The sequence below is a fragment of the Gymnoscopelus microlampas genome (assembly GCF_963454915.1).
Source record: "Gymnoscopelus microlampas genome assembly, chromosome: 6".
Lineage (NCBI taxonomy): Eukaryota > Metazoa > Chordata > Actinopteri > Myctophiformes > Myctophidae > Gymnoscopelus > Gymnoscopelus microlampas.
In genome coordinates, this window is record NC_139943.1 from 2,238,670 (window position 1) to 2,266,610 (window position 27,941).

Genomic DNA, 27,941 nt, shown 5'->3' on the forward strand with positions numbered 1-27,941 from the left:
TGTGTAGGGGTTAGGGGTGAAGACTGGTATTTGCATTGAATGTGTAGGGGTTAGGGGTGTAGACTGGTGGCCAATCACGGTGCAGGATTAGTCAATGTCCAAACCTCACATATATGTAATAGTGATGCTAGGGTTAGTGATTACCTGATTAATGTGGTCAGATGGGTGGGCCGCTAACACTTTTTTCACGTGGGCCCTGATCCAGAAAAGATTTAGAACCACTGACCTTATCCGTACCAAACCGGGGGGTCATTGTGTGAGAAGCAGTGATTTAATTTAAGCGTCCAAAGTGGTATCAGATAACCATAACCATTTTGCTGCCGTTCATGCCACAGGGAGCTGTGTTGTCTGGACCCCCAGGAACGGGGAAGACCCTGCTGGCCAAAGCCACAGCCGGAGAGGCCAACGTGCCCTTCATCACCGTCAACGGCTCCGAGTTCCTGGAGATGTTTGTCGGTGTTGGTCCAGCCAGGGTGAGGAGGACACACCACTCATACATACGTCTTTGTTACTTAGGCTTGTTTTTCTTCACCACAATGTTAAAAATGTCATTTAGACAGGTTCATTGTTTACCTGGTAACCTTTAGTTCAGGGGTCTTCAACGTTTTCAGGCCAAGGACCCCCTAGCTGAGAGAGAGATGAAGCAGGGACCCCCTACTCTATATTGTATAAAATTGTGTTTCAGATTAAAGTTTTTTTTTTACTTAGTCTGCTCTTTTTCCCCTCTACACCTATAGCCTCTTTGCCAAAAATAGCCGATCTACAAGCTCTCAACGCCTCGCAGCGCGAGGCGTTGAGAGCTTGTAGATCGGCTATTTTTGGCTAATGTTCCCCTCAGAAAAGGAATCCTAGGGTTCAATTGGTTAATGTAAAAAAAACTAAATCCTTTCACACAAAGATTTGGCGGACCCCCTATAGTAGCTCTGAGGACCCCCTAGGGGTCCCGGACCCCCTGTTGAAGACCCCTGCTTTAATTTCAATGTACAGATTACTTTTTCATAGTAATCTGCCCACAAAACGTTTGTCCCCATGGAGAGATATGCCTCATTTGTCCCTTCAGGATAAGGCCTGTGCTATAGGGCAAGTGAAGCTTGTTACCTCCTAGTTTACTGAGGCACTACTACACTGTCTCTCTGCGTCTCTCTGTGCGTTTACCTTGCTTATTGTATATGTTGTCGCTCTGGGTAAGAGCGTCTGCTAAATGCCTAAATTGTACATGTTATACAGCCATAAGCTTGACATGTTCCAGCCAACTTGTTAGTGCTCTGAAAAAGCAAACTAAATGTATAAATCAGTTCATTTAATGAATATTTATTGACTTACCGGTACCTTTTTATGAAGCTGCTTCTGCTTTGTTGTTGTTTTCTTTTTCTTCCTTTTTACCAGATTGTATTTTTCTTTGCTTTTCTTATTTCCTATTTGCTAGCTTACTTTCCTAGTTATTTAATTGAGTGTTGAGTTTGATGGTTGTTTTTCATTGTTTTTTTCTACCTTTACCATTACCTGAGTGAAGAACATTGTAACTAATGTGTTTGAAAGTGTCATCATTTAGTAGTATTAAGTATTATTAAGTCTTTATCATGATTGTGGGAGTTGTGATTCTTATTCTTTTGTTTGTACTATTAACCATGCCTTATAAGGTCAGGGACATGTTTGCCATGGCGAGGAAGAACGCTCCTTGCATCCTCTTCATCGATGAGATCGACGCGGTGGGACGTAAGAGAGGAGGAGGGAACTTTGGAGGTCAGAGTGAACAAGAGAACACGCTCAACCAGCTGCTGGTTGAGATGGACGGTGAGGTCATCACTTTGCTGTCGTTGTTGCTAAGAGCTCTTTTTCAATCGTCACGTTTTAAGACCTGGAACGCATCTGTGTCACTTTAGAGTTCTTTGGCTATTCAAAAATAGCAGATATACAAGCTCATAGCGCGGCACTCAGTGCTTGTAGATCTGCTATTTTTGAAAAATCTTGAACGTTTTTTTTCAAAAAACTGTTTGACATTTTGAAGAATCGGCTTCAGGTCTTAATGGGTTAAGGTGTGGTGCCAAAGTGACCAGCCGTCTAGAACAAGTGGTTCTCAAACTTTTCCATGTCAGGGACCCCTGAATTAATATGTATTTGGCTGCGGACCCCCCATCTGAAAATAGTTTGTGCCACGGTCTCCCATACAAGATTTGTGATTTATGTACAATATGTAAAATATTCCAAATGTCTGTGTTATGTTATATCTTTGTTGAGATGGACAGTGGAAAGGTGGAGCTAGTGCAGTGAAGGCAAGGCACAGCAATACTCCATTTCCAGCAGGGAGCATATGTTTCAGTATCTCAACCACTGGGCCGTTCACAGAAACACTAAAACATTTATTCCATTTAAATCAAATGATGCACTTTCTTTTTTTTACTCTCAAACAAGGTGCTGGGTCCTTAGAACAGCACTGTAATTAATGTCATCAATTCTACACGTGATTTCTACTGTCATAAGAGAAGTGTAATATTTAGAATGTTGAGTAGTAACTGTCCCGTTGTTGTTTTGCAGGGTTTAATACGGTCACTAACGTGGTGGTTCTGGCTGGAACCAACAGGCCAGACATCTTGGATCCTGCTCTCATGAGACCAGGACGGTTTGACCGGCAGATCTTCATAGGTACCGTACCGGGCATACTGTACCTCCTTCATGTTAAACATTCATGTCTAAAAACATGGCCATGTTTCTTTGTAAATTCACTCCCTACTCGATCATTCTACAGTGTCACACAAAAACATCAAAACTAGCAGATCCACAAGCTCGACCTCCGTGTTTTGAGCTTGTAGATCTGCTACTTTTGCTATATTTAAATCATGCAAAGTAACAGTTTTGACATATGAGGTTTTCACCCGACAGAGACTATATTTAGCTTATTTGAATACAAGGTCACTCCGCTTAAAATTAAACAACTCCACAGAAACTATACAAGTCTGACATTTTGTTCAACTGTACATAATGACACCGGATAGAAAATGATTTACATTATTTTGCATATATTCTGTGTATATACACACACACACACACACACACACACACACACACACACACACACACACACACACACACACACACACACACACACACACACACACACACACACACACACACACACACACACACACACACACACACACACACACATTAAACATCCACTGTCTGCTTACAATTTTCTTTCCTACAGGTCCACCTGACATCAAGGGCAGAGCTTCCATTTTCAAAGTCCATTTACGACCAATCAAAATAGACCCCAATATGGACAGAGACGCGCCCGCAAGATGGCCGCCGCTACGCCGGGGTTCACGGGTAAGACCAGAGAGAGTTCCGTCTCATTTATGTCATTGTCACATTCAAAACTCCCCCGAGGAGCACAAGGGAAATATGTTATAGATTTGTCTGTGTTATTCAACAGACTTTATTTGCCCTTTGCACTAATGCATAGGAATTCTTGGAGCACTTGGAGCCAGTTTTGATTTCGTCAACTAAAACTATGACGAGAAATGTTAATCTACTACCTTTTTTCACTGAAGAAAACTAAATAAAAACTAAGCTATGATGACTGAAACTAAGACTAAATATATTGATAATTTCATCAACAAATAAAAACTAGACTAAAATGTTAGTGAGGGAACTAGTGGAGAAGAGATCCAGTAGAACTAAAAGACAAGTCATTTTATGTTTGTTTGTGCTCGTGTGTTGCGCTCTGAAAATAGCAGATCTACAAGCTCACAACGCGCTGCGACGCGTTGTGGGCTTGTAGATCTGCTATTTTCAGCATGCAACCAAGTGTAAAATCTGCCGATACATTTTAACTGTAGTTTTAGTCGACTATAATCTTAAGATATTATAGTCGACTAAAACTAGGCTAAAACTAAAACATTTCAGGTGACTAGAATAGGACTAAAACTAAATGGAATTTTATTCAAAAGACCACGACTAAAACTAAATCAAAATTTGCTGTCAAAATCAACACTGCTTGGAGCACACTGTCCTTGATGACTTTCATTCATTTATTTCCATGTGTGTTCTGCAATTTGTCTCATGAAACGAAACGGAACCAATGGACACCAGGAGCCGACATCGCTAATGTGTGCAACGAGGCGGCGCTCATCGCTGCCAGACACCTCAACACATCTGTCAGCGCTAAACACTTTGAACAGGCCATCGACAGGGTCATCGGAGGTCAGTGAAATGTACTTTACAGCTTTGCTGTCGGGTGGAAACCTTGTATGTCCAAAACCGTTCCTTTTTTTGCTATGTCGCTCCTGGGGACAGCATTGATGTGTACATGTGGCTACATACACACACACACACACGTGCACGCACACGCACACCTCTACAACATCAGGAAGATTCGCCCCTTCCTCACGGAGAAGGCAGCCCAGGTGCTCATCCAGGCTCTTGTCATCTCCCGCCTGGACTACTGCAACTCCCTCCTTGCTGGTGCTCCGGCATCAGCCATCAGACCTCTGGAGCTTGTTCAGAAAGCTGCGGCTCGTCTGGTGTTCCACCTGCCCCAAGTTCTCCCACACAACCATCCTTCTCCGTTCTCTACACTGGCTCCCCGTAGCGGCTCGCATCCAGTTCAAAACCCTGGTGCTAGCCTATAGGGCAGTGAAAGGAACAGCTCTGGAAGAAAACCATAGCTCCTTCCAGGCTATGGTCGATGCCTACACCCCTGCCCGACCACTTCGGTCTGCCACCTCGGGGCGACTGATTGCCTCGTCACTCAAGGGTCCTTCTGGCCGATCCACACGGTCACGACTCTTTTCTGTTCTGGCCCCACAGTGGTGGAATGAACTTCCCACTGATGTCAGGACAGCAGAGTCACTGCCCATCTTTCGCTGCAGGCTGAAAACCCACCTCTTCAGGAAACACTACCCTTCCTGGCCTACTTGTTAACTAGTTGTACGAACGCTTGTTTTATTGTTGTATTGTTTATTGGATCTTGTTTAGTCAATACACTCATTTGTTTTAGCTCTTGCTCATTTGATTTAGCTATTTTGTCTCATCTGTTTAAGGAAATAGGTAGCTGATATATTGCACTTTTACCTTAGCGCTAGGTATACTCTTGGTTGTTTGTTTTTGCAGAAAATGCACTTCAGACTTCTGGTGATTAGTAGTTTTCGTTCCCTACCTACAGTATGTTGAATGCACTTATTGTAAGTCGCTTTGGATAAAAGCGTCTGCTAAATGACTGTAATGTGACCCCCAAAATGATCATATTTGAAATGGGGACCCCCACCCTGACAGGCTCTTGGAATTGTAGGAGTAGAGGCATAACATTTGTTTTACTCTGTTCCACAGATAAATATCCATTGATCTACAAACTTGTAGATCAACTATTATTTTTAAATAGTTGATATAGATCTGCCATTTTCAAAAGTTTCAAAAACCTTCTTATATAAAATAATATACTTACTCCAGATATTATCTGGCGTAAGATGAATAAGTCTTCCCGGTGCATCTTGTAACATTTACCTCTTTTATCTTCTTTGCAGAACGGTCTTCATGATGGCGTTCAAGGCTGAAATGGCTAGAATTACCATTACCGGTCAAAGGGTCGGTAATCAGTGGAAAATTAAAGATAAGGCTAATAATAAAATTAGTTTTGACCTAACAGAGCCTGACCCCAACAACCCCAACCACCCCAACGACCCAACGATGTGGAGACCTGGCTTCGAGGCAAAAGCCAACTTCACATACAACGGTACGGATGGGTCAGAATAATCCAATATTCAAATAATCGGTTTTAGGATAAATATTATTTCTTTTTCTTTTTTTTTTCTTTTTTTCCCTTTCTTTCTTTTTTTGTAAATAAGGGGGGCGGTGTATTATTAAATATTGGAATAATCATTATTAATGGAATTATAATAATCAAATTTCATTTTTGTCCCTTCCCTACAGCCAACGAGATGTCGAACTTGACTCGTACAGTTAGTGGGTCAAACAGGTCATGTGATACAGAATGTTATTTAGACAAATGCTAGGTTCATGGTCTGCTTGGTATTTCTGTGAGGCACTACACAAATGTTCAATAGTAGACGATCTACAAGCTCACAACACATCGCATGGTGACACGCAGTGGTGTAAAGTAACTAAGTACATTTACTTTACATGTATTTTACTGTACTGCAGTTTTTCCAATTGTCTATATTTTTACTTCTACTCCTCCACATCTCAGAGGCAAATATTGTACTTTTACTCCACTACAATTATTTGAAAACTTTAGTTACTTTGCAGATATAAATGATTACGTTATAAAACATACAGTAACCACTTTAGCCATATTTTATACCTAGGCTATACAAGCTCACAACGCATCGCATCGCGACACGTTGTGAGCTTGTAGATCGGCTATTTTCAAACATTTTAGTTCTTTTACTTTTGGTACTTTAAGTACATTTTGGTACCAATACTTTTGTACTTTTATCAAGTAAATTTTGAGTTCCTGACTTTTACTTGTAACAGAGTACTTCTACATTACAGTATTGATACTTTTACTTTAGTAAAAACATTTGAGTACGTTTTCCACCACTGGTGAAAATATGCTATATGTTTTGCTACGTATATAGATGTGCCTTGAGATTTTTGACATTTTTGAACACCACCGTTCTGTTTTATGCCTCAATGTCAACACAGCAGCAGCCGCAATATCTTTTTTTGCCCTTGGTTTATTCAGTGACGTTTCTATTGATCTTAGGCCTTGAGAAGAAGACCCAGGTCCTCCAGCCTACAGAGAAGAAGACTGTGGCGTACCATGAAGCCGGCCATGCCATCGTTGGCTGGTTCCTGGAGCACGCTGACCCACTGCTTAAGGTACACAACCAGTGTTCCAGTGTCACATCTAGAATGCTATTTGTTGAAACCGAGGGCATGTTAATGGAACGTTTAGCTGCTACACTGCCCTACAAAGCTACCAGTGCGGTAACTACGTTTTTGGACACACCGACTTATTATTTGTGTACCCCAAAGGTCAAATTAGCCTTCGTGATTTTGGGGGATAAACAATTGCCTCAAGAACAGATGTACACAATGAGAGACAACAGTCTCTGCACTGCAGAGTGTGAAGGGGATCGCTTAGCAGAGGAGCCAGTTCTCTGAGACAAGACAAGTTGTCTGATTATTTTAAATACTTTTGTGTGGGTGAGTCTATGTAAAGGGCTTTTATATCAAACTAAGAGGAAAATAAAATAATTAATTAATTGAAACAAAAATGAAAACAACAAATTAACAATGCAACAAAATAATAAGAATATAATTACATTAATAATCACATGTTGAATACAGTATTTCAACTAGCACTGAGCTGAGTGGCTATGTGCACATGCCCGCGCACACGCCCGCGCCGTGACGTCATAAAATAAAGGTAAACCTCTGGAACTCTTTGCCTACGGTTCTAAAACTAGAGACGGATGGTAATGTGTTTAACAGAGAACTCAAATTATGGTTGAAATCAAATGTGCTCACACGTATAGTTGCTGATTGGTTATTTGAATGATTATGTCTTCTTTTGTTTGGTTAATGTATTGGGTCTAAATATTGATTTTGATGATGCTAATTATTAGTGCATGTATGTATGTGTGTATATGTATGTGCATATGCATGTGTATGTATATATGTATATGCATGTATAGATATATAAATATTATTATTTTCAGCTCACCACTGCAGATGTACAATTAGTGTAATATCACTTATATGCCGGTATCTCATTTGGCTGACAAGTTGAAACACTTTTAAACCAATTTCTCAGTAAAAACAAAATCCCATAGTTACAGCAGTTTGGCGTGATGACACTTATGTGTAGTACTTCTGCTGGCCACCAGATGGGGAGCTTTCCTAACATTCTGTATGGTTTGATAACCATGTGCTTTAATATGTCTGAAATGTAACATACTATTTTGTATGTATGCACTCAAAAGTATGTTAGAGAATAGCATACTGATTAGTATTTAGCATGCAGTATGTGATTTGGGACTAGTCAATCAAACTAATCGATAAAAATAGAAAAATACTAATTTGTAATTGATCCCTATTTTGGGCGAAAATGAAAACTAGTTTTTTTCAACAACTACATTTTTTTGGTGGGGGGGGGGGGGGGGGTGATAGATGTACACGCTCACAGTGCGTTGCATCAATATTCTTTTTCACAATAAACGTCTTTCTCGATTAATCGAAAAAGCAATCCATGGAGTAATCGCTCTGAAAAGAATGGACAGTTCCCTGTTTGGGACAAAAGGCCCATTCTGTTTCTTTTTGCTGCTTTGTGTGCAGGTGTCCATCATCCCGCGGGGGAAGGGTCTGGGGTACGCCCAGTACCTGCCCAAGGAGCAGTACCTGTACACCAAGGAGCAGCTGTTTGACAGGATGTGCATGATGCTGGGAGGCCGCGTGGCCGAGGAGGTCTTCTTCGGGAAGATCACCACCGGCGCCCAGGACGACCTGAAGAAGATCACCCAGTCCGCCTACGCTCAGGTACACCGCTCGCTGTCTGCTCTGCACGCCTTGTAGATGCAGTTTTTGTCCGTTTATACCAGTGGTTTTCAACCTTTTTCATATCCAGGTCCATTATTTATTCCGCATTTGAGCCACGGACCCCCACTTGACTCTCAGACACAAATCTTACAATATTTTGTTTTTGTTTGATAAGATTTTGGCCACAATTCCATGCTGTGTTGATGTTGGTACCATAGGAGAGATATCAAAATTACAATTATTTAATTAAGTAATGCAGATGTTTAACACTAATTTAACTCAAGAGTTTGGTTTGGTCGATTTGGTTACCAACTCTCCATTTAACTGGGGAGCACCTGGAACCCCTTCAAGGACCACCGCTGGTCCCCGGACCACTGTTTGAGAACCACTGATTTATACCAATTAAAAATGTTACTTTTTAATATATTTTATTATCTTTCATTTGTTTGGCAGGGACAATTATTCTACATCAATTAAAATATAAATGTGCCAGAGTTAGCCAGGGTTGGGAAAGTTTCATCTGGCCGTGATGTGAAGCGCTATCTGCAAATATAAAATATGTAAAAAAATAAATGAATAATAACAGATTTATTTCTGGCTGTGTTTGCCCACTGCCAGCAATTTTCGTATTTTTTGTAACTTTCAACAGGTCACAACATATATTCATTATGATTGCAAGTGCAATCGTTTGTATAAAGACAGGCTATACGTGCACGTCGACCCGACAACAAACATTCCGATCGTCTCGTAGTCCTTCTCATGCAGCCCCGCGCAAACACACCATTTATCGTCAAAATTGGACGGTTCACTTACTTTTTCAGCTCGCCACAGAATATGTACATCCCTTATGATCGTGTGTCCAACTGTTTGTAGACACACAGGGTAGGTGTGTGAGTGGCCCAGAAAACAAATATTCAATCCGTGACAATCCATTCTCCAGTAGTAGCAGTTTGTAAACAACACGTCTGACTGAGCACGGCGGGAAAAAAAGTCAAGCCGAGAAAAGGCTGTTTCAAGTGGAGAGTTAAACAGGGAGCAGACGGACACGGAAATCTTGTATTGACGTTATTTCCGTGTGTTACAATTATATATGTCACTACCAGAGATGAAGACCAGCGTGATCCTTTATAAAATCAAATAAATAGAAATTATATTTTTTTATGTCCGTGGCAGAATTGGTAATTGGAAATAATTACGTTTTTTTACGTCAGTTGCAGTGAATGAGTTAATAAAAGAAAAAGAACAATATAAAGTGACATGGGCATTGTCATTAATGTAGGTTTTATAATGACAAACATTGTGTACATACTGTACACATGTACTGTATGTCTGTCTGTTCATCCGATCACCTTCACACTTGGAGGATGTGAGAACCCAAGGGAGTGCAGTGAGTATGCAGTTGATCAGATGAACGGCTCTTGACAACACTGCAAGCAGCCCACAGCGTGGTTCTCCACAACGCTACTGACTTTCAGCTCCCAGCGGAAAAAAAAACGAAAACGCACTTCTATTCATTATTCAATTATTTATTAGAATAAGTAATCGATAGAAAATAATCAATAGTTGCAGCCCTATAGTTTCATTGTGGGTCAGCTTATCCTCTGCTCTCTCTCCCCTCGTCCTGCAGATCGTGCAGTTTGGGATGAGCGACAAGGTGGGCCAGGTGTCCTTTGACCTGCCCCGGCAGGGCGAGGTGGTGATGGAGAAGCCCTACAGCGAGGCCACGGCGGAGATGATCGACCAGGAGGTCAGAGAGCTGGTGGACCGAGCCTACCAGAGGACACTGGAGCTCATCACAGAGAAGAAGGACCTGGTGGACATGGTGAGAGGAGGGCCTACACAATGAATATATGATGACAGAGGTGTGGCAGCAATGCACGCACGTGTAAAGGCCAATAGGCGCTATGCACAGCAGCCTCTTCCTTACTTCCTTCACAGGTGTTACCAATGATTCTAATGAAGGCTCTGTTCCATGTAGTGTAGCACAGTGGTTCTCAAACCTTTTGATTTCAAGGTCCCCCATAACTCTCAGAGTGTACAAATGGAACCAAATGGACCCGTAAGGGTCCATTTGGTTCCATTTGTACACTCTCAGAGTTACCGGTACACACCCGTAAGGGGCCATTTATAACCCCCTCAAGGTACCATGAGGGTCCCTGGACCACACTTTGAGACCCACTGGTGTAGCAGAGTGTTTCCAGTGAGCCAACATGCATAATGTCATCACCCTGACTCTGTGTGACCACAATGGAACAGAGCCTTCATTAGTGTCATGTGGTAACACCACATTTCTTTTCAATATGTCTGCTGTGCATAGAGCTTATTATCCAGCCTTATGTGTTTATATTTTGTTTTCATCTGTGTCTTGTTTATTTAGGTGATATTTCATTATAATTATAACATTTGTAACCTGCAGATGGGAAGAGCAAGGGGTCAGGTGGAGGAAAGAGAGGAGGAGGAGGTAAAGACTGGTGGAGCCGCATGCAGAAGGTATGTGTCAACCATCTCACCAGAAGCATGGAATGCCTGATCTATACAAAAAAATAGCCCACGGAAAATAACTGATCTATAAGCATGTAGATGTTTTCTGTGTGTGACACCGGTGCGCAACCAGGTATAAATGAGGCTTTAGTTGTGTTTTAACTCATTCAGTGCCAATGAAATAAAAACATTATTGCGAACAGTGCCAGCCAAAAATACATGGTAAAAAAAAGTGCTCAGGAGACGAGATGCAGCCTTTTTCAGTAATAAGTTAAACAAGAAGTGAATGGAGCAGCAAATCTTCAAATTATGATATCTTAGGTTCTGAACGTTTATTTCCAAAAGCGATGTGACGCGTTGTGAGATTTGCTATTTTAAACATTTTGCCAGCCAAAAATACATAGTAAAAAAAAGTGCTCAGGAGCCGAGATACAGTCTTTTTCAGTAATAAGTTAAACAAGAAGTGAATTTCTTGAAATCGCGCTGTCATATATCGTTGCAGGTTTCACACTACCCGCTTGATCGGCGCTGTGGGATCACACGCTACAAGATGTTTCACCACAATGCGATCCACTCCCAACCTAATGCATACATTTGTTTTTATTCCAATTCATTTTGACTCTCTCTCTCTCTCTGAAACACCGGAGAAGCAGTGTTGCCATGTCCGCTTATTATAAGCGACTTTGGCCTTGTTTTTCTGTGAAGTTGCTTGTCTGAATATTGGTAGTTGCTTGTTGCGTCTTTTTGGGCTTTCTAAAGAGTAGTTGCTTATTTGGCCTTGTTTCCTAATGTTGTTTAAACCAGTGGTTCTCAAACAACTGAAATTATGTTTTGCCATAGACCCCCATGCAAGATTTGCATGGATTTGGAAAATATTCCATAATTATTATTTTTTTCAAGATGTTTCTTTGAAAATAGTCGCTTCTTTTGGGCTTGTTTTCATAGACCTGGTTGCTTATTTCTCTCGCAAAATCGGGCAACACTGGTCAGAAGCAATTCCTCGGACGTTCGTAGCCTGCGACCAGACTAATCTGCAAAAAAAAACAGTGGTTCTCAAATATTTTCATGTCTCAACTAGCACCCCCAAATTAATATGTATTTGTCCTTGGAGTGTGGACCTCCATCTGAAGATATTTTCTCTGAAAATGATTGTAATGACCCCTTGTCTCCTCATGTGCAGGGTGATCTTCCATGGGATGAGAAGGATTTCCGCTACCTGGCCATCGCTGCTGCAGGCATCTCGTCTTCTTTCCTCTACTTGTACTTCAGAGACACCGGCAGGGAGATTACCTGGAAGGACTTTGTGCATCGCTACCTGGGCAGAGGCATGGTGAGAATGGGATTATCCACGTGAACCCTGGCCTCCCTAATCTGGACCTGTCATAGGCAAGCATTCAGTGAAAGTAGCAGATCCACAAGCTCACAACCCAGTAGCGAGCTTGTAGATCCGCTATTTTCACTGAAGAGATTTGGTATAGAAGGAAAAAAAGGAGGGGACCAAGTACAGACCCCTGGGGGACCACGGTCAACGTAGTATATAGGGTTTAAGTGGTTAAAAAAAACTACAGAAAGTTGTTCTATGGTCCGATAGAATGTGTTGCAAGTAGGCAAACATGAAATAGCATAAATCAAGAAAATAAATGTTGAAGAATCCTCTCAAGATAACAAACAACAGTTTCAGGATAAAATAAATAAAACGTATAATTTGTCCATATACTAGTAACTGCTGAGAGCTGTGTGAGACCTTTTCTCGTCTTCTTGATGTGAGGTTCGACAACATTCATATCATTACAACATACCAAAACATGCAATCAACTTAGACTAGTATTTGTAAGTATGTATGATAGCTATATGATATAACTATGTTGTTAATGTGTGTGTTTTCTTTCCTACATACTGTTGTTTTACTAGGTTGACCGTTTGGAGGTTGTCAACAAACAGTATGTACGAGTCATTACGGTGCCAGGAGCTGACGCCTCAGACGGGGTGTGTGGATGCATGATTAACAATTCATTATTTAAATGTATAGCATTTTCTTGCAAATACGGTATCATTCTTTGTTTGTTTGTTTATTTTCACTTACAAGAGAATTAAAAAATGATACACAAATATTCAGTAAAAATGTGGAGGAGAATGCCTAAAAAAAAACAGGGACTTGCCATTCTCCGGGAATATTTGTACAATCATAGGATCAAATGACATCAATGTGGAATATACACATCTATTACAAATTAAACATTAATATAGACATGTCATACAGATGAAGAAACAAAACAAAAATACCAATATAACAAAGACACATATTGCAATGAAACAATAAAAGTCAAATGAACCTAAAGTAAACCTTATATCATAGTAGGCAGACCATATGGAAAGCATTTGGTGGTTAGGAGAAGCGATTGAAAACCACTGCCTTAATCATAAGGACTGCAGTGCAAAATAAGTTTTAGGCTTTATTTAGGAATCGTGAGTTTTCTTAAACAACTTGCTTGTTCTGACACTGTTCTCTGTTATTCTCTCCTCCCCCACAGAGCTATGTGTGGTTCAACATAGGGAGCGTGGACACGTTTGAGCGTAACCTAGAGGCGGCCCACATGGAGCTGGGCCTGGAGCCTTCACACAGAGCAGCTGTAGTCTACAGCTCTGAGAGTGATGGGTGTGTAGTCTCTCTCCTCTCTCTCTCTTTGTACCTGTCTCTAGATAAAGTGATGGGTGTGTAGCCTCTCTCCTCTCTCTCTCTTTGTACCTGTCTCTAGATAAAGTGATGGGTGTGTAGTCTCTCTCCTCTCTCTCTCTTTGTACCTGTCTCTAGATAAAGTGATGGGTGTGTAGCCTCTCTCCTCTCTCTCTCTTTGTACCTGTCTCTAGATAAAGTGATGGGTGTGTAGTCTCTCTCCTCTCTCTCTCTCTCTTTGTACCTGTCTCTAGATAAAGTGATGGGTGTGTAGTCTCTCTCCTCTCTTTCTTTGTACCTGTCTCTAGATAAAGTGATGGGTGTGTAGTCTCTCTCCTCTCTCTCTCTTTGTACCTGTCTCTAGATAAAGTGATGGGTGTGTAGTCTCTCTCCTCTCTCTCTCTTTGTACCTGTCTCTAGATAAAGTGATGGGTGTGGTCATCACATGACTCACTTAAAAAAAAACATAAATGTGTTTTTTTTAATGTGCCATAGTCCTATTCATAGGGCTGCACATGTGTCATGTGTTTCGCTAGCCAATCACAGTCCTGAATAGAGTCAACCAATAAAGTCAGCCAATCACATTACAGCCAGTGGTCATCACACTGATGGAAGCTCACTTAAAGAAAAGTATAGATTTGCATTGAATGTGTAGGGGTTAGGGGTGAAGACTGGTATTTGCATTGAATGTGTAGGGGTTAGGGGTGAAGACTGGTATTTGCATTGAATGTGTAGGGGTTAGGGGTGAAGACTGGTATTTGCATTGAATGTGTAGGGGTTAGGGGTGAAGACTGGTATTTGCATTGAATGTGTAGGGGTTAGGGGTGTAGACTGGTGGCCAATCACGGTGCAGGATTAGTCAATGTCCAAACCTCACATATATGTAATAGTGATGCTAGGGTTAGTGATTACCTGATTAATGTGGTCAGATGGGTGGGCCGCTAACACTTTTTTCACGTGGGCCCTGATCCAGAAAAGATTTAGAACCACTGACCTTATCCGTACCAAACCGGGGGGTCATTGTGTGAGAAGCAGTGATTTAATTTAAGCGTCCAAAGTGGTATCAGATAACCATAACCATTTTGCTGCCGTTCACGCCACAGGGAGCTGTGTTGTCTGGACCCCCAGGAACGGGGAAGACCCTGCTGGCCAAAGCCACAGCCGGAGAGGCCAACGTGCCCTTCATCACCGTCAACGGCTCCGAGTTCCTGGAGATGTTTGTCGGTGTTGGTCCAGCCAGGGTGAGGAGGACACACCACTCATACATACGTCTTTGTTACTTAGGCTTGTTTTTCTTCACCACAATGTTAACTAGAAAATGTGCTCCTCGGAGCACAAGTCTCCGCCAGCAGACCCATGCTATTCTAACCAAAGGAAATCACTTACCCTATCTTTAACCATAGTTTTCTAGAAATGTTCTGATTCTTAGATTAGAACATCTAAGGATTAGAACATGTTAGCTTGGCTAACATATCAGCCAAGCTAACATGTCCAATGTTAGCTTGGCTGATGGCACTGGTGTCACTTTATGAAGCTGTTTCTGCTTTGTTGTTGTTTTCTTTTTCTTCCTTTTTACCAGATTGTATCCCTTTTTTCTTTGCTTTTCTTATTTGCTAGTTTACTTTCCTAGTTATTTAATTGAGTGTTGATGAGTTTAATGGTTGTTTTTCATTGTTTTTTTTTCTACCTTTACCATTTCCTGAGTGAAGAACTTTGTAACTTTTGTGTTTGAAAGTGTCATAATTTAGTATTATTAAGTATTATTAAGTCTTTATCATGATTGTGAGAGTTGTGATTCTTATTATTTTGTTTGTACTATTAACCATCCCTTATAAGGTCACGGACATGTTTGCCATGGCGAGGAAGAACGCCCCTTGCATCCTCTTCATCGATGAGATCGACGCGGTGGGACGTAAGAGAGGAGGAGGGAACTTTGGAGGTCAGAGTGAACAGGAGAACACGCTCAACCAGCTGCTGGTTGAGATGGACGGTGAGGTCATCACTTTGCTGACGTTGCTCTTTTTCAATCGTCACGTTTTTTTAAGGTGTGGTGCCAAAGTGACCAGCCGTCTAGAACGGGGGTCTTCAACAGGGGGTCCGGGACCCCTCGGGGGTCCTCAGAGTCACTACAGGGGGGCCGCCAGATCTTTGTGTGATAGGATCATGTTTTTTTACATTAACCACTTGAACCCTAGCATCCCTATTCTGAGTGGAACGTTAGCCAAAAATAGCAGATCCTATTGTACGAGCTCAAACGGCTCGCGCTGCGAGCCGTTGTGAGCTTGTAGATCGGCTATTTTTGGCTAAGAGGTTTGGTGTAGAGGGGTAAAAAAGAGCAGACTAAGTATTGATGGTTTAAGTGGGTAAATGTCTGAAAACACACATTAATCCAACATACACTGATGACAGTGCTGTCAAAGTCTATGAAACTCTACAGAATCTATGAACATTTTTAATCCGCGACACAATGTTATACAATATGTAGTTGGGGGGGGCTTCATCTCTCTCTCGGCTAAAGGGTCCTTGGCCTGAAAACGTTGAAGACCCCTGGTCTATAGAACAAGTGGTTCTCAAACTTTTTCATGTCAAGGACCCCCAAATTAACACTTATTAGCCCGCGGACCCCCATTTGAAAAGATAAGCCAGGGACCCCAATAAGAGAAGGTTTTTACAGCTCTAGCAGTGATTCTCAACCATTTTAATTTCAAGGACCCCCAGTTTGACATGCATTAGGGCTACGAACCGCCATTTAATGGCATTTCTATCTCTGGGACCCCAATTCATATCGTAAAATCAATGTTAATGTAACTCTGAGAGTGTACAAATGGAACCAAACGGACCCGTTAGGGTCCGTTTGGTTCCATTTGTACACTCTCAGAGTTACAGACCCATACGGGTCCATTTGGTTCCATTTGTACACTCTCAGAGTTACAGACCCATAAGGGTCCATTTGGTTCCTATCCATCATTTAACATGGGGACCCCCTGGAACCCCCTCAAGTACCCCTGGGGGTCCCCGGACCCCACTTTGAGAACCAATGGTCTATAGAACAAGTGGTTCTCAAACTTCTCCATGTCAGGGACCCCTGAATTAATATGTATTTGGCTGCGGACCCCCCCCCCCCCCCCCCCCCCCCCCCAATCTGAAAATGGTTTGTGCCACGGTCTCCCATACAAGATGTGTGATTTATGTACAATATGTAAAATATTCCAAATGTCTGTGTTATGTTATATCTTTGTTGAGATGAACAGAGGAAAGGTGGAGCTAGTGCAGTGAAGGCAAGGCACATATCCAGCAGGGAGCACATGTGTGTTTCAGTATCTCAACAGAAACACTAAAACATGTATTCCATTTAAATCAAATAATGCACTTTCTTTTTTTTTACTCTCAAACAAGGTGCTGGCTCCTTAGAACAGCACTGTAATTCAGCGGTTCTCAAACGTTTTCATGCCAAGGACCCCCAAATTGACACTTATTAGCCCGCGGACCCCCATTTCAAATATATGCCAGGGACCCCATAAGAGAAGGGGCTCTAGCAGTGATTCTCAACCATTTTAATTTCAAGGACCCCCAGTTTGACATGCATTAGGGCTACGGACCCCCATTTAATGTCATTTATATCACTTGGACCCCAATTTATTTTGTAAAATCTATGTCAATTTAACTCTGAGAGTGTACAAATGGAACCAAATGGACCCGATAGGGTCCATTTGGTTCCATTTGTACACTCTCAGAGTTACAGACCCATAAGGGTCCATTTGGTGCCTAATCTATCATTTGGCTGGGGACCCCCTGGAACTCCCTCAAGGACCCCTGGGGGTCCCCGGACCCCACTTTGAGAACCAATGCTGTAATTAATGTCATTCATTCTATGTGATTTCTACTGTCATAAGAGAAGTGTAATATTTAGAATGTTGAGTAGTAACTGTCCCGTTGTTGTTTTGCAGGGTTTAATACGGTCACTAACGTGGTGGTTCTGGCTGGAACCAACAGGCCAGACATCTTGGATCCCGCTCTCATGAGACCAGGACGGTTTGACCGGCAGATCTTCATAGGTACCGTACCGGGCGTACTGTACCTCCTTCACGTTAACCCATTGAGACCTGAAGCGGATTCTACATGTCTCCTAAATCTCAACAGTATTCTGAAAAACCTATGTTTCTATATCAGTGGTGCTCAATCTTTTTCATGTCAAGGACCCCCACAATTATATGTATTTGGCCGCCGACCCCCATCAAAATGTTTTGTTCCAGGGACCCCCCCATGAAGCAAAGATTTTAGTTAAAAATGTTCGCTTTAAAAATATTTATATTCAAAGATTTTCACACATTTTCACGAATTTTCAAAAATAGCAGATCTACAAGCTCATTTGAATCCAATGTCACTCAAATCAACACTTAACACATCGGGTGCCAGCATTTTTTCATAACAACTTACGTTGGGTGCCAGCATTCTCCCCATTGACTGCGCTTTACTGTTTAAATCTGTAGACTCCGCGACGAGCAAATCCACGTAAAAAAGAGCATCCATTCATGTACAGTAGCGTGATGACCCTGGCTACAGCCTGGAACCATAACATTTCAGTTGCGAGTTACAACGGGGGGGGGGGGGAATCGCGCATCGCGCATGACCGGTTTTCACCACAGGAAACGGATTCGGAGATATAGGCGTTTTAAAGAAGGAAATAGACAGGAAGCGGATGGAAGCCATATTTTTGTTTCCGGTGATCCATTTGGCCTATCCTTCTTAGGATCACAATGGGTACTCCCAGGGCTGCTCTAGCCCCGCCCGTGCGGAGAAAAACGAAAAAAACAAAAAGACTGAACTCACGGTTCAGACCGTGAACGGCACCCGATGTGTTAAAATTAAACAACTCCATAAAAGTTTGACATTTTGTTCAGACAGTACATGACGACACCGGATAGTAGATTATTGACATTTTTTTTAAATACTGTGTGTGTGTGTGTGTGTGTGTGTGGATAGATAGATAGATAGACAGACAGATAGATAGATAGAATCCACTATCTGCTTACAATGTTCTTCCCTGCAGGTCCACCTGACATCAAGGGCAGAGCTTCCATTTTCAAAGTCCATTTACGACCAATCAAAATAGACCCCAATATGGACAGAGACGGGTTAGCCCGCAAGATGGCCGCCGCCACGCCGGGGTTTACGGGTAAGACCAGAGAGAGTTCCGTCTCATTTATATGTCATTGTCACGTTCAAAACCCCCCCGAGGAGCACAAGGGAAATATGTTATAGATTTGTCTGTGTTATTCAAGAGACTTTATTTGCCCTTTGCACTAATGCATAGGAATTCTTGGAGCCAGTGTTGATTTCGTCAACTAAAACTATGACGAGAAATGTTCGTCTACTACCTTTTTTCACTGAAGAAAACTAAATAAAAACTAAGCTATGATGACTGAAACTAAGACACTAAATATATTGATAATTTCATCAACAAATAAAAACTAGACTAAAATGTTAGTGAGGGAACTAGTGGAGAAGAGATCCAGTAGAACTAAAAGACAAGTCATTTTATGTTTGGTTGTGCTCGTGTGTTGCGCTCTGAAAATAGCAGATCTACAAGCCCACAACTCACAAGCCCAAACTCACAACGCGTCGCGCTGCGACGCGTTGTGAGCTTGTAGATCTGCTATTTTCAGCATGCAACCAAGTGTAAAATCTGCCGATACATTTTAACTAGTAGATTTAGTCGACTATAATCTTAAGATATTATAGTCGACTAAAACTAGGCTAAAACTAAAACATTTCAGGTGACTAGAATAGGACTAAAACTAAATGGAATTTTATTCAAAAGACCATGACTAAAACTAAATCAAAATTTGCTGTCAAAATCAACACTGCTTGGAGCACACTGTCCTTGATGACTTTCATTCATTTATTTCCATGTGTGTTCTGCAATTTGTCTCATGAAACGAAAACGGAACGGATGGACACCAGGAGCCGACATCGCTAATGTGTGCAACGAGGCGGCGCTCATCGCTGCCAGACACCTCAACACGTCTGTCAGCGCTAAACACTTTGAACAGGCCATCGACAGGGTCATCGGAGGTCAGTGAAATTTACTTTACAAGCTTCGCTGTCGGTTGGAAACCTAACCGTTTTTTTAACCCATTGAGACCTGAAGCCGATTCTACATGTCTCCTAAATCCCAACAGTTTTCTGAAAAACGTATGTTTCTATATCAGTGGTGCTCAAACTTTTTCATGTCAAGGACCCCCAAAATTATATGTGTTTGGCCGCGGACCCCCATCAAAATATTTTGTTCCAGGGACCCCCCAGAAGCAAAGATTTGAGTTAAAAATGTTCTCTTTAAAAACATATATATTCAAAGATTTGCACACATTTTCCCGATTTTTCAAAAATAGCAGATCTACAAGCTCGTAGCGCGGCACTCGGTGCCACGCTATGAGCTTGTATATCTGCTATTTTTGAATAGCCCAAAGTGTAAAATAATGCTTTTTAGCTCAAATCTAAAAATGACACAGTTCCAGGTCTTAATGGGTTAAGGTGCAACACTGGTTGTATGATGAACGTTAATTAACGAAAACAGATAAAAAGTAGAAATTTCGGAGATGCAAGGTTTCTACCCGACAGCAACGATATACTAGTTTACTACAGATATATCTTGGTCACTTGTTCTCATGTTTTTGTGACTTGACAAAAACAAATGAACACCACTGTTCTGTTTTATGCCTCAATGGCAACACTAACAGCAGCCGCAATATCTTTTTTTTCCCTCAGTTTATTCAGTGACATTTCTATTGATCTTTAGGCCTTGAGAAGAAGACCCAGGTCCTCCAGCCTACAGAGAAGAAGACTGTGGCGTACCATGAAGCCGGCCATGCCATCGTTGGCTGGTTCCTGGAGCACGCTGACCCACTGCTTAAGGTACACAACCTCTCCTTTTAATGTTCCAGACCAGTGTCACTTCTAGAGTGTTATTTGTTGGCATGTTAATGAAACGTTTAGCTGCTACACTGCCCTACAAAGCTTAAGTGCAGTAACTACGTTTTTGGACACACAACTTATTTGTGTACCCCAAAGGTCAAATTAGCCTTCGTGATTTTGGGGGGATAAACAATTAGCTCAAGAACAGATGTACAATTAGTGTAATATCACGTATATGCCGATATCTCATTTGGCTGACCAGTTGAAACACTTTCAAACCAATTTATCAGTAAAAACAAAAATCCCATAGTTACTGCAGTTTGGTAGCCTGGTTCCAGGCGAATCTGCCTTTGCAAAATTGCATCGCACTTTAGCCCTCGGCAGATTAGGTCTGCCCCCCCCCTCAATACAGATTTAATTTCTGTGTTAAGAATAGTTGTGTTAAGAATAGTTTCATCTGGTTACCAGACTAAATACGAGTGGAGCTAGCTGCTGCTCTGATTGGTTTTAGGTCTAACCAATAGAGTCCGTTTGGATCTTTTTGTAACCGCCCCTTGGAAAAGAAATCTATGGTTGATAGGGACCAGACTAATATCCACGCAGTGTGTCTGTGATATGAAACATGAACCATTATGTGTAGTACTTCTGTGGCCACCAGATGGGGCGCTTTCCTAACATACTGTGTGGTTTGATAACCATGTGCTTTAATATGTCTGAAATGAAACGTACTATCGTGTATGTATGCACTCAAAAGTATGTTAGAAAATAGCATACTGATTAGTGTTTAGCATGCAGTATGTGATTTGGGACTAATCAATCAAACTAATCGATAAAAATAAAAATGTAATTTGTAATCAATCCCTATTTTGGACGAACTGTTGAAAACCCTGAAAAATAAATAAAAATGAAACCCTGTTTGGGACAAAAGGCCCATTGTGTGTGTGTTTCTTTTTGCTGCTTTGTGCGCAGGTGTCCATCATCCCGCGGGGGAAGGGTCTGGGGTACGCCCAGTACCTGCCCAAGGAGCAGTACCTGTACACCAAGGAGCAGCTGTTTGACAGGATGTGCATGATGCTGGGAGGCCGCGTGGCCGAGGAGGTCTTCTTCGGGAAGATCACCACCGGCGCCCAGGACGACCTGAAGAAGATCACACAGTCCGCCTACGCTCAGGTACACCGCTCGCTGTCTGCTCTGCACGCCTTGTAGATGCAGTTTTTGTCCATTTTATAATCAGTGGTTTTCAACCTTTTTCACATCCAGGTCCATTATTTATTCCGCATTTGAGCCACGGACCCCGAGATTTTAGACTCTCAGACCCAAATCTTAGAATATTTCATTGTCGTTTCATAAGATTTGTCCACAATTCCATGCTGTGTTGATGTTGGTACCATAGGAGAGATATCAAAATAATAATTATTTAATTAAGTAATGCAGATGTTTAACAATAATTTAACTTTTGAGAGTGTGACATGAAACCATTTGGTTTCATGTCATCAAAATATAAATGTTTTGGTTTCATGTCAATTAAAATATAAATGTGCCAGAGTTAGCCAGGGTTGGGAGAGTTTCATCTGGCCGTGATGTGAAGCGCTATCTGCAAATATAAAATATGTAAAAAAATAAATGAATAAAAACTTAACAGATTTATTTCTGGCTGTGATTGCCCACTGCCAGCAATATTCGTATTTTTTGTAACTTTCAACAGGTCACAAAAAAAATTATATTCATTATGATTGCAAGTCCGATCGTTTGTAAACAGACAGGCAGTCCGTGCACTGAGTTAATAAAAGAAAAAGAAAACAAAGAATATAAAGTGACATGGGCATTGTCATCGATGTAGGTTTTATAATAATAAACATTGTGTACGTACATACTGTACACATGTACTGTATGTCTGTCTGTTCATCCGATCACCTTCACACTTGGTGGATGTGAGAACCCAAGGGAGTGCAGTGAGTATGCAGTTTATCAGAGGAACGGTTCTTGACAACACTGCAAGCAGCCCACAGTGTGGTTCTCCACAACGCTACTGACTTTCAGCTCCCAGCGAAAAAAAAACAAAAACGCACTTCTATTCATTATTCAATTGTTTATTAGAATAAGTAATCGATAGAAAATAATCAATAGTTGCAGCCCTATAGTTTCATTGTGGGTCAGCTTATCCTCTGCTCTCTCTCCCCTCGTCCTGCAGATCGTGCAGTTTGGGATGAGCGACAAGGTGGGCCAGGTGTCCTTTGACCTGCCCCGGCAGGGCGAGGTGGTGATGGAGAAGCCCTACAGCGAGGCCACGGCGGAGATGATCGACCAGGAGGTCAGAGAGCTGGTGGACAGAGCCTACCAGAGGACACTGGAGCTCATCACAGAGAAGAAGGACCTGGTGGACATGGTGAGAGGAGGGCCTACACAATGAATATATGATGACAGAGGTGTGGCAGCAATGCACGCACGTGTAAAGGCCAATAGGCGCTATGCACAGCAGCCATATTGGAAAGAAATTGGGCCTCTTCCTTACTTCCTTCACAGGTGTTGCCAATGATACTAATTAGTGATGTGTCGGTCATGATCGATTCGTTCATGAGAACTAGTTCTTTGACGTGAACGAACACGTTCACTTCTTGAAACTGTTACGTTCACGATTTCGTTCATGCCCCCCCTCCCCCTGCCCCGCACACCGCGCACACGACGGGCGGGCTGTTATTCCTCCCGCGACAGACAGACAGACCATCAGACAGACAGAAAACTGTGCTGTAGAGTTTTCCAGTATAGAAATGCATGCGTATTGCTATTTGAATTGAAATAAAGGTAGCCTACCTGGACAAAAGACAGATAGTGTTAGCACCACATTTAAGTATCAAAAGAAATAAATATGCATGGTCCTAGACAAAGGACAGATTAACACGTTTTAGTTTGAGTAGAAGATGCAAATAGTATGTACTGTATGCTACAGCTGCTATTCATGAAGTTAATAGTAGTTAAAGACATGGTTGGAAATCGATAGTCATGTGAGTGTACTGACTTGGGCTGCTTTGTTTAAAATGATTTTTATTATTATAAATAATTATCGACATTATATAAACATTATATTACAAAGAAGATGGTGCATTTAGATGGTGAATGACAGTGCTGTGTTTCTGTACACACTGTTTAGTCATGTCAGTGGGATCAGATGCACACAGTTGCATGCAGTTAGCGTTGTGCATACGCTCCACTGGGACCGCAAGCACTACTGAACGAGAACGTGAACGAATTATTTGAACGAATCATTGCCGTGAACGTGAACGAAATCGTCCACTCACCGAAATGAACAGTTTTTCCCACCACTAATACTAATGAAGGCTCTGTTCCATTTAGTGTAGCACAGTGGTTCTCAAACCTTTTCATTTCAATGACAACCCCAAAACTCTGAGAGTGTACAAATGGAACCAAATGGACCCGTAACCCCATTTGGAACCCCTTCCAGTGAGCCAACATGCACAATATCAGCACCTTGACTCTGTTTGACCACAATATGGTTGCTGTGCGTAGAGCCTATACATGCTCCTTCCAACATCAGAACTTTTCTTGGGGAAGGTAGGTGATACAACTACAAATTGACGTCATTCATTCAGATCTTCTGATGGGCGGTCTCAGAACTTTTTCTCAGAACTCGTTCACCCCCAGATGTCCTGATTGTCTCAAATAGTTCGGGAAGCTCGTCCGAACCGGACAGCCTTTCTTATGTTAGAAGGACTATGTATTGGCCTTAAGAATGTGACATAAGAGCTTTGTAAGGATGTGATCCAAAACATAACATTTAAAGCAAAACAAATCGAGAAGCACTCAAAAAAACTCAAATCCTGAAAAAAGCAACCTCATCCCTGTTTCTCCTGCCAGATGACTAATCCTGTTTTCCACCAGAATGTGTTAATGTAGGTCAGACACCTGGGTGGGAAAGTTTACTAATGAGCTTGTTATATACTTGACAGTAGGATAATAATGCAGCACACATTAAAACATAACGACGGTGGAACTTTGACAGAAAATAACTGCATAGTGTAATGTTGGATTATCTATATCGAGCAAGTTTGAAGTCTCTGCAAGTTAATTGAGTCAAGTGAATGGAAAACACTGGCTTCGTCGAAGGCAAAAACAAACCCTGGTATGATGATAATTGTACTGTGAATTATAACCGTAAACTAAACATGTCAGAAAACTTGTCTAGTGGCCTTAGTGGTCCTTAGACTTCAGTATGGACACTGGAACGGCCTGGATGGCCTAGCCTGGTATCCAGCCTGCTTCGCTACGTTCGGCGGACTTTTTTTTCTCTCTTCGCTTCTCAGTCTGGAATGCACCCCATTGACTCGTTTTGCAGAACTACACTGGAACTACATATGTTACGTTAGGCAACGTCGTTGCTGATTGGATGTTGTTCAAACGAATGACGAATCACAACGATCACACTGTTTTTTTTGTCCCGCCCCGCACCACAGACCAATCAGAAGCCACGGCACGATTCGAAACGTTTGTCATGTCCCGCCTCCCTTGGAGATAGGAGGCATTCCAGACTGAGAAGCGAAGAGAGAAAAGAAAGTCCGCCGAACGTAGCGAAGTAGGCTGGATACCAGGCTATGGCAGGGCCCTGATATGAGGATTGTGTATTTACAGGAGGTTAACTGGTCAAACTCCACTGAACCTTAAAATGAAGCACAATTTTATAATTGGTCCTAAAACTAAGAGTAAGCCAATGTAAGAGGCTGAAATGGCAGTAATCCATTGTGATGGTCTTTAACCCATTAAGACCTGGAAAGCGTCGGTGTCACTTTAGAGTTTAGCCATATTTTATACTTTATTTTTAAAGAAAACATTTTAACTAAAATCTTTGCTTCTGGGGGTTCCAGGAACAAAATATTTTGAGATGCGGGTCCGCGGCCAAATACGTATAATTTTGGGGGTCCTTGACATGAAAATGTTTGAGCACCACTGATATAGAAACATACGTTTTTCAGAAAACTGTTAGGATTTAGAAGACATTTTGTAGAATCGGAACCTCAGGCCTTAACCCATTAAGGCCCGAGTCCAATTCTTAAAATGTTTTCAAAATGTTTTAATTTAGAAAACATCCCGGCCAAATTCTACATTTTTAAAAAATATATAAAAAATATTTTTTTCAAAAATAGCAGATCTACAAGCTCGTAGCGCGGCACGCTGTTTTTGTATAGCCAAAGAAACCTAAAGTGACACAGATGCGTTCCAGGTCGGGTTAACCACTTTGACCTGAAAGAAAAACTCCACAGAAAAGGAGAAATGAAAGATCGTACTTTAGTTTTTTTGTCAACTTGCGTTGTGGTTCCTCCTCCTTTCCGTCCATCTCAGGTGGGGAGGCGTCTCCTGGAGAAGGAGGTGCTGGACAAGGCGGACATGCTGGAGCTGCTGGGCCCTCGGCCCTTCGAGGAGAAGTCCACGTACGAGGACTTTGTGGAGGGCACGGGCAGCTTCGAGGAGGACACCAGCCTGCCCGAAGGCCTCAGAGACTGGAATGTGGAGAGAGGGGAGAGAGAGGACTCTGCCCCCCCCGCACTGGAGAAACAGGCTGCGTAGGACGAACACAACAGAACCAACCCCCCCCCGTTCACACCGGAAATGAAAGGAATGCGTCTCATATCCAGATTGAGGTTGTTTAGCTCAGTGGTTCTCATAGTGGGGGGGTCTGGGCTCAAAGACCCCAGGGTGTCTTTGAGGGGGTTCCAGGGGGTTCCCAGCAAAGAAATCGCTATAGCATCCAGATAGTGGAAAATAGCTGATGTCCTGTACAAGCTCACAATGTGTTGCGATGCCCAGCTATTTAAATGTTCTCTTAACACTTAACCTGCCTGAATTATTTCAGATTTTTTTGCAGTTGTCTGCCAGAGATTTTTCATTGAAATTAAAAAAGTACTCAGGAGCCGAGATACAGAATTTTTAAGTTTTACGTTAACAAGGAAGTGGATAGGAGTCTAGATCTTCGAAAAAATCATATCTCCTTGGTCTTTGGTTTTTTTTTTCTTTTTTTCTAAAAACGCATTTATGCGTTATTGGCAGAAAATGAGTTAACACATTAAGATCTGGAACGCATCAGTGTCACTTTAGATGTCTTTGGCTATTCAAAAATAGCAGATCTACAAGCTCATAGCGCGGCACCGAGTGCCGCGCTATGAGCTTGTACAGGTGTACTGTATATCTGCTATTTTTGAAAAATCTTGAAACATTTTTTTTTTTTTTTTTTTTTTTTTTCAAAAAACTGTTGGCATTTAGAAAACATGTTTAAGAATCGCCTCGGGTCTTAATGGGTTAATTAATGGGGGTCCCTGGCACACTATTTTCAGATTGGGGTCCGCAGCCAAATACATGTCAATTGGTAACCTCGGTCCCAGCCTCACTCATCTGCGAAAAGAAGAGCCTGGTCACGACCTAAAGCAGCGAGTGTCTAGGAAGTCCTGAGTGGACAGGATTTCCGTTTGCCCCGGAAACGATATTTTTTGACCAATCACAACACTCGTTTCATTCACGGAGAATGTTAACAGATTTGTAAAGCATCAACGTCATTTCCTTGGGCGGTACTTCCGCCAAATTCAACCATTTCCGGTTGTCAACTTCCTAGACAACCAACATCCCAGGTCTTGCCCAGGGTGGTCAATTGGTGGATCCTTGACATGAGAATCCTTGAGAAGCACCGGTTTAGCTCGATTACATTTACACTTGGTGTTAACCACATGAACGCCAGCGTTCCATTTCTGGGCCAAACATTCAGTGAAAATAGACGGTTTGCGACGCCTTGTGAGCTTGTAATATCGGCTATACGGTCGAATAACAATATAGGGTTTTTAAAAGGCCTTCCCAGGGTGTTACACAGTCAAATGAGACTTATCTCCCCTCATAAAATGCTACGCTGCACTTTCTCATTATAATTTACATCCTAAATTAGAATACAAAGCACAGCATATTCCCTGCTTGTTTAAATTACTATCAGTTTCCTGTCCACTTTTTTAGACCTTGCATACGCTTCATTCTGCCTGTTACTAGAAGGATAAAGCCCTTGAGATTAACCATAACCTTATCCAAGCGAGGTCCTTAACACAAATGTACAGAAAACACAACAAACAAACCAAAACAACACAAATACATCCACACACACACACACACACACACACACACACACACACACACACACACAAAAGCTCACCCAGGCCAAGCCACTCCACGTTCATTCCCTCTCACAGCTGTTGGATTTGAGACGCATTTTTATTAATTTACGCTTTTATTACTAAAGTGGCCAAACGTGTCTTTGACCACCTATTGTGGGGAGACGGGGCGGTTGATCGGATCTTCGAACACAATTACGCCGACATTTTATGCA

The 27,941-nt window shown here is 41.9% G+C and overlaps 1 protein-coding gene and 1 pseudogene across 2 annotated transcripts; both read left to right on the top strand.

Moving 5' to 3' along the window:
* Positions 1 to 326: 326 nt before the first annotated feature.
* On the top strand, positions 327 to 13,966 carry LOC311047935 (mitochondrial inner membrane m-AAA protease component AFG3L2-like; annotated as a pseudogene). Its single transcript, XR_014602880.1, has 12 exons — positions 327 to 473; positions 1,641 to 1,794; positions 2,536 to 2,643; positions 3,206 to 3,327; positions 4,093 to 4,203; positions 6,725 to 6,840; positions 8,299 to 8,499; positions 10,127 to 10,321; positions 10,877 to 10,960; positions 12,161 to 12,310; positions 13,512 to 13,636; positions 13,963 to 13,966. The product of XR_014602880.1 is annotated as a mitochondrial inner membrane m-AAA protease component AFG3L2-like (transcript).
* A 116-nt stretch (positions 13,967 to 14,082) lies between these two features.
* LOC311047936 (mitochondrial inner membrane m-AAA protease component AFG3L2-like) lies at positions 14,083 to 26,305 on the top strand (the record flags this gene model as incomplete). Its single annotated transcript, XM_084060887.1, has 10 exons — positions 14,083 to 14,091; positions 14,758 to 14,895; positions 15,491 to 15,644; positions 17,602 to 17,709; positions 18,705 to 18,830; positions 19,619 to 19,729; positions 20,454 to 20,569; positions 21,539 to 21,739; positions 22,761 to 22,955; positions 25,922 to 26,305. The coding sequence occupies 10 exons, from the start codon at positions 14,083 to 14,085 to the stop codon at positions 26,144 to 26,146; spliced, it is 1,383 nt and encodes a 460-aa protein (XP_083917013.1). The 3' UTR covers positions 26,147 to 26,305.
* Between the last annotated feature and the right edge of the window lie 1,636 nt (positions 26,306 to 27,941).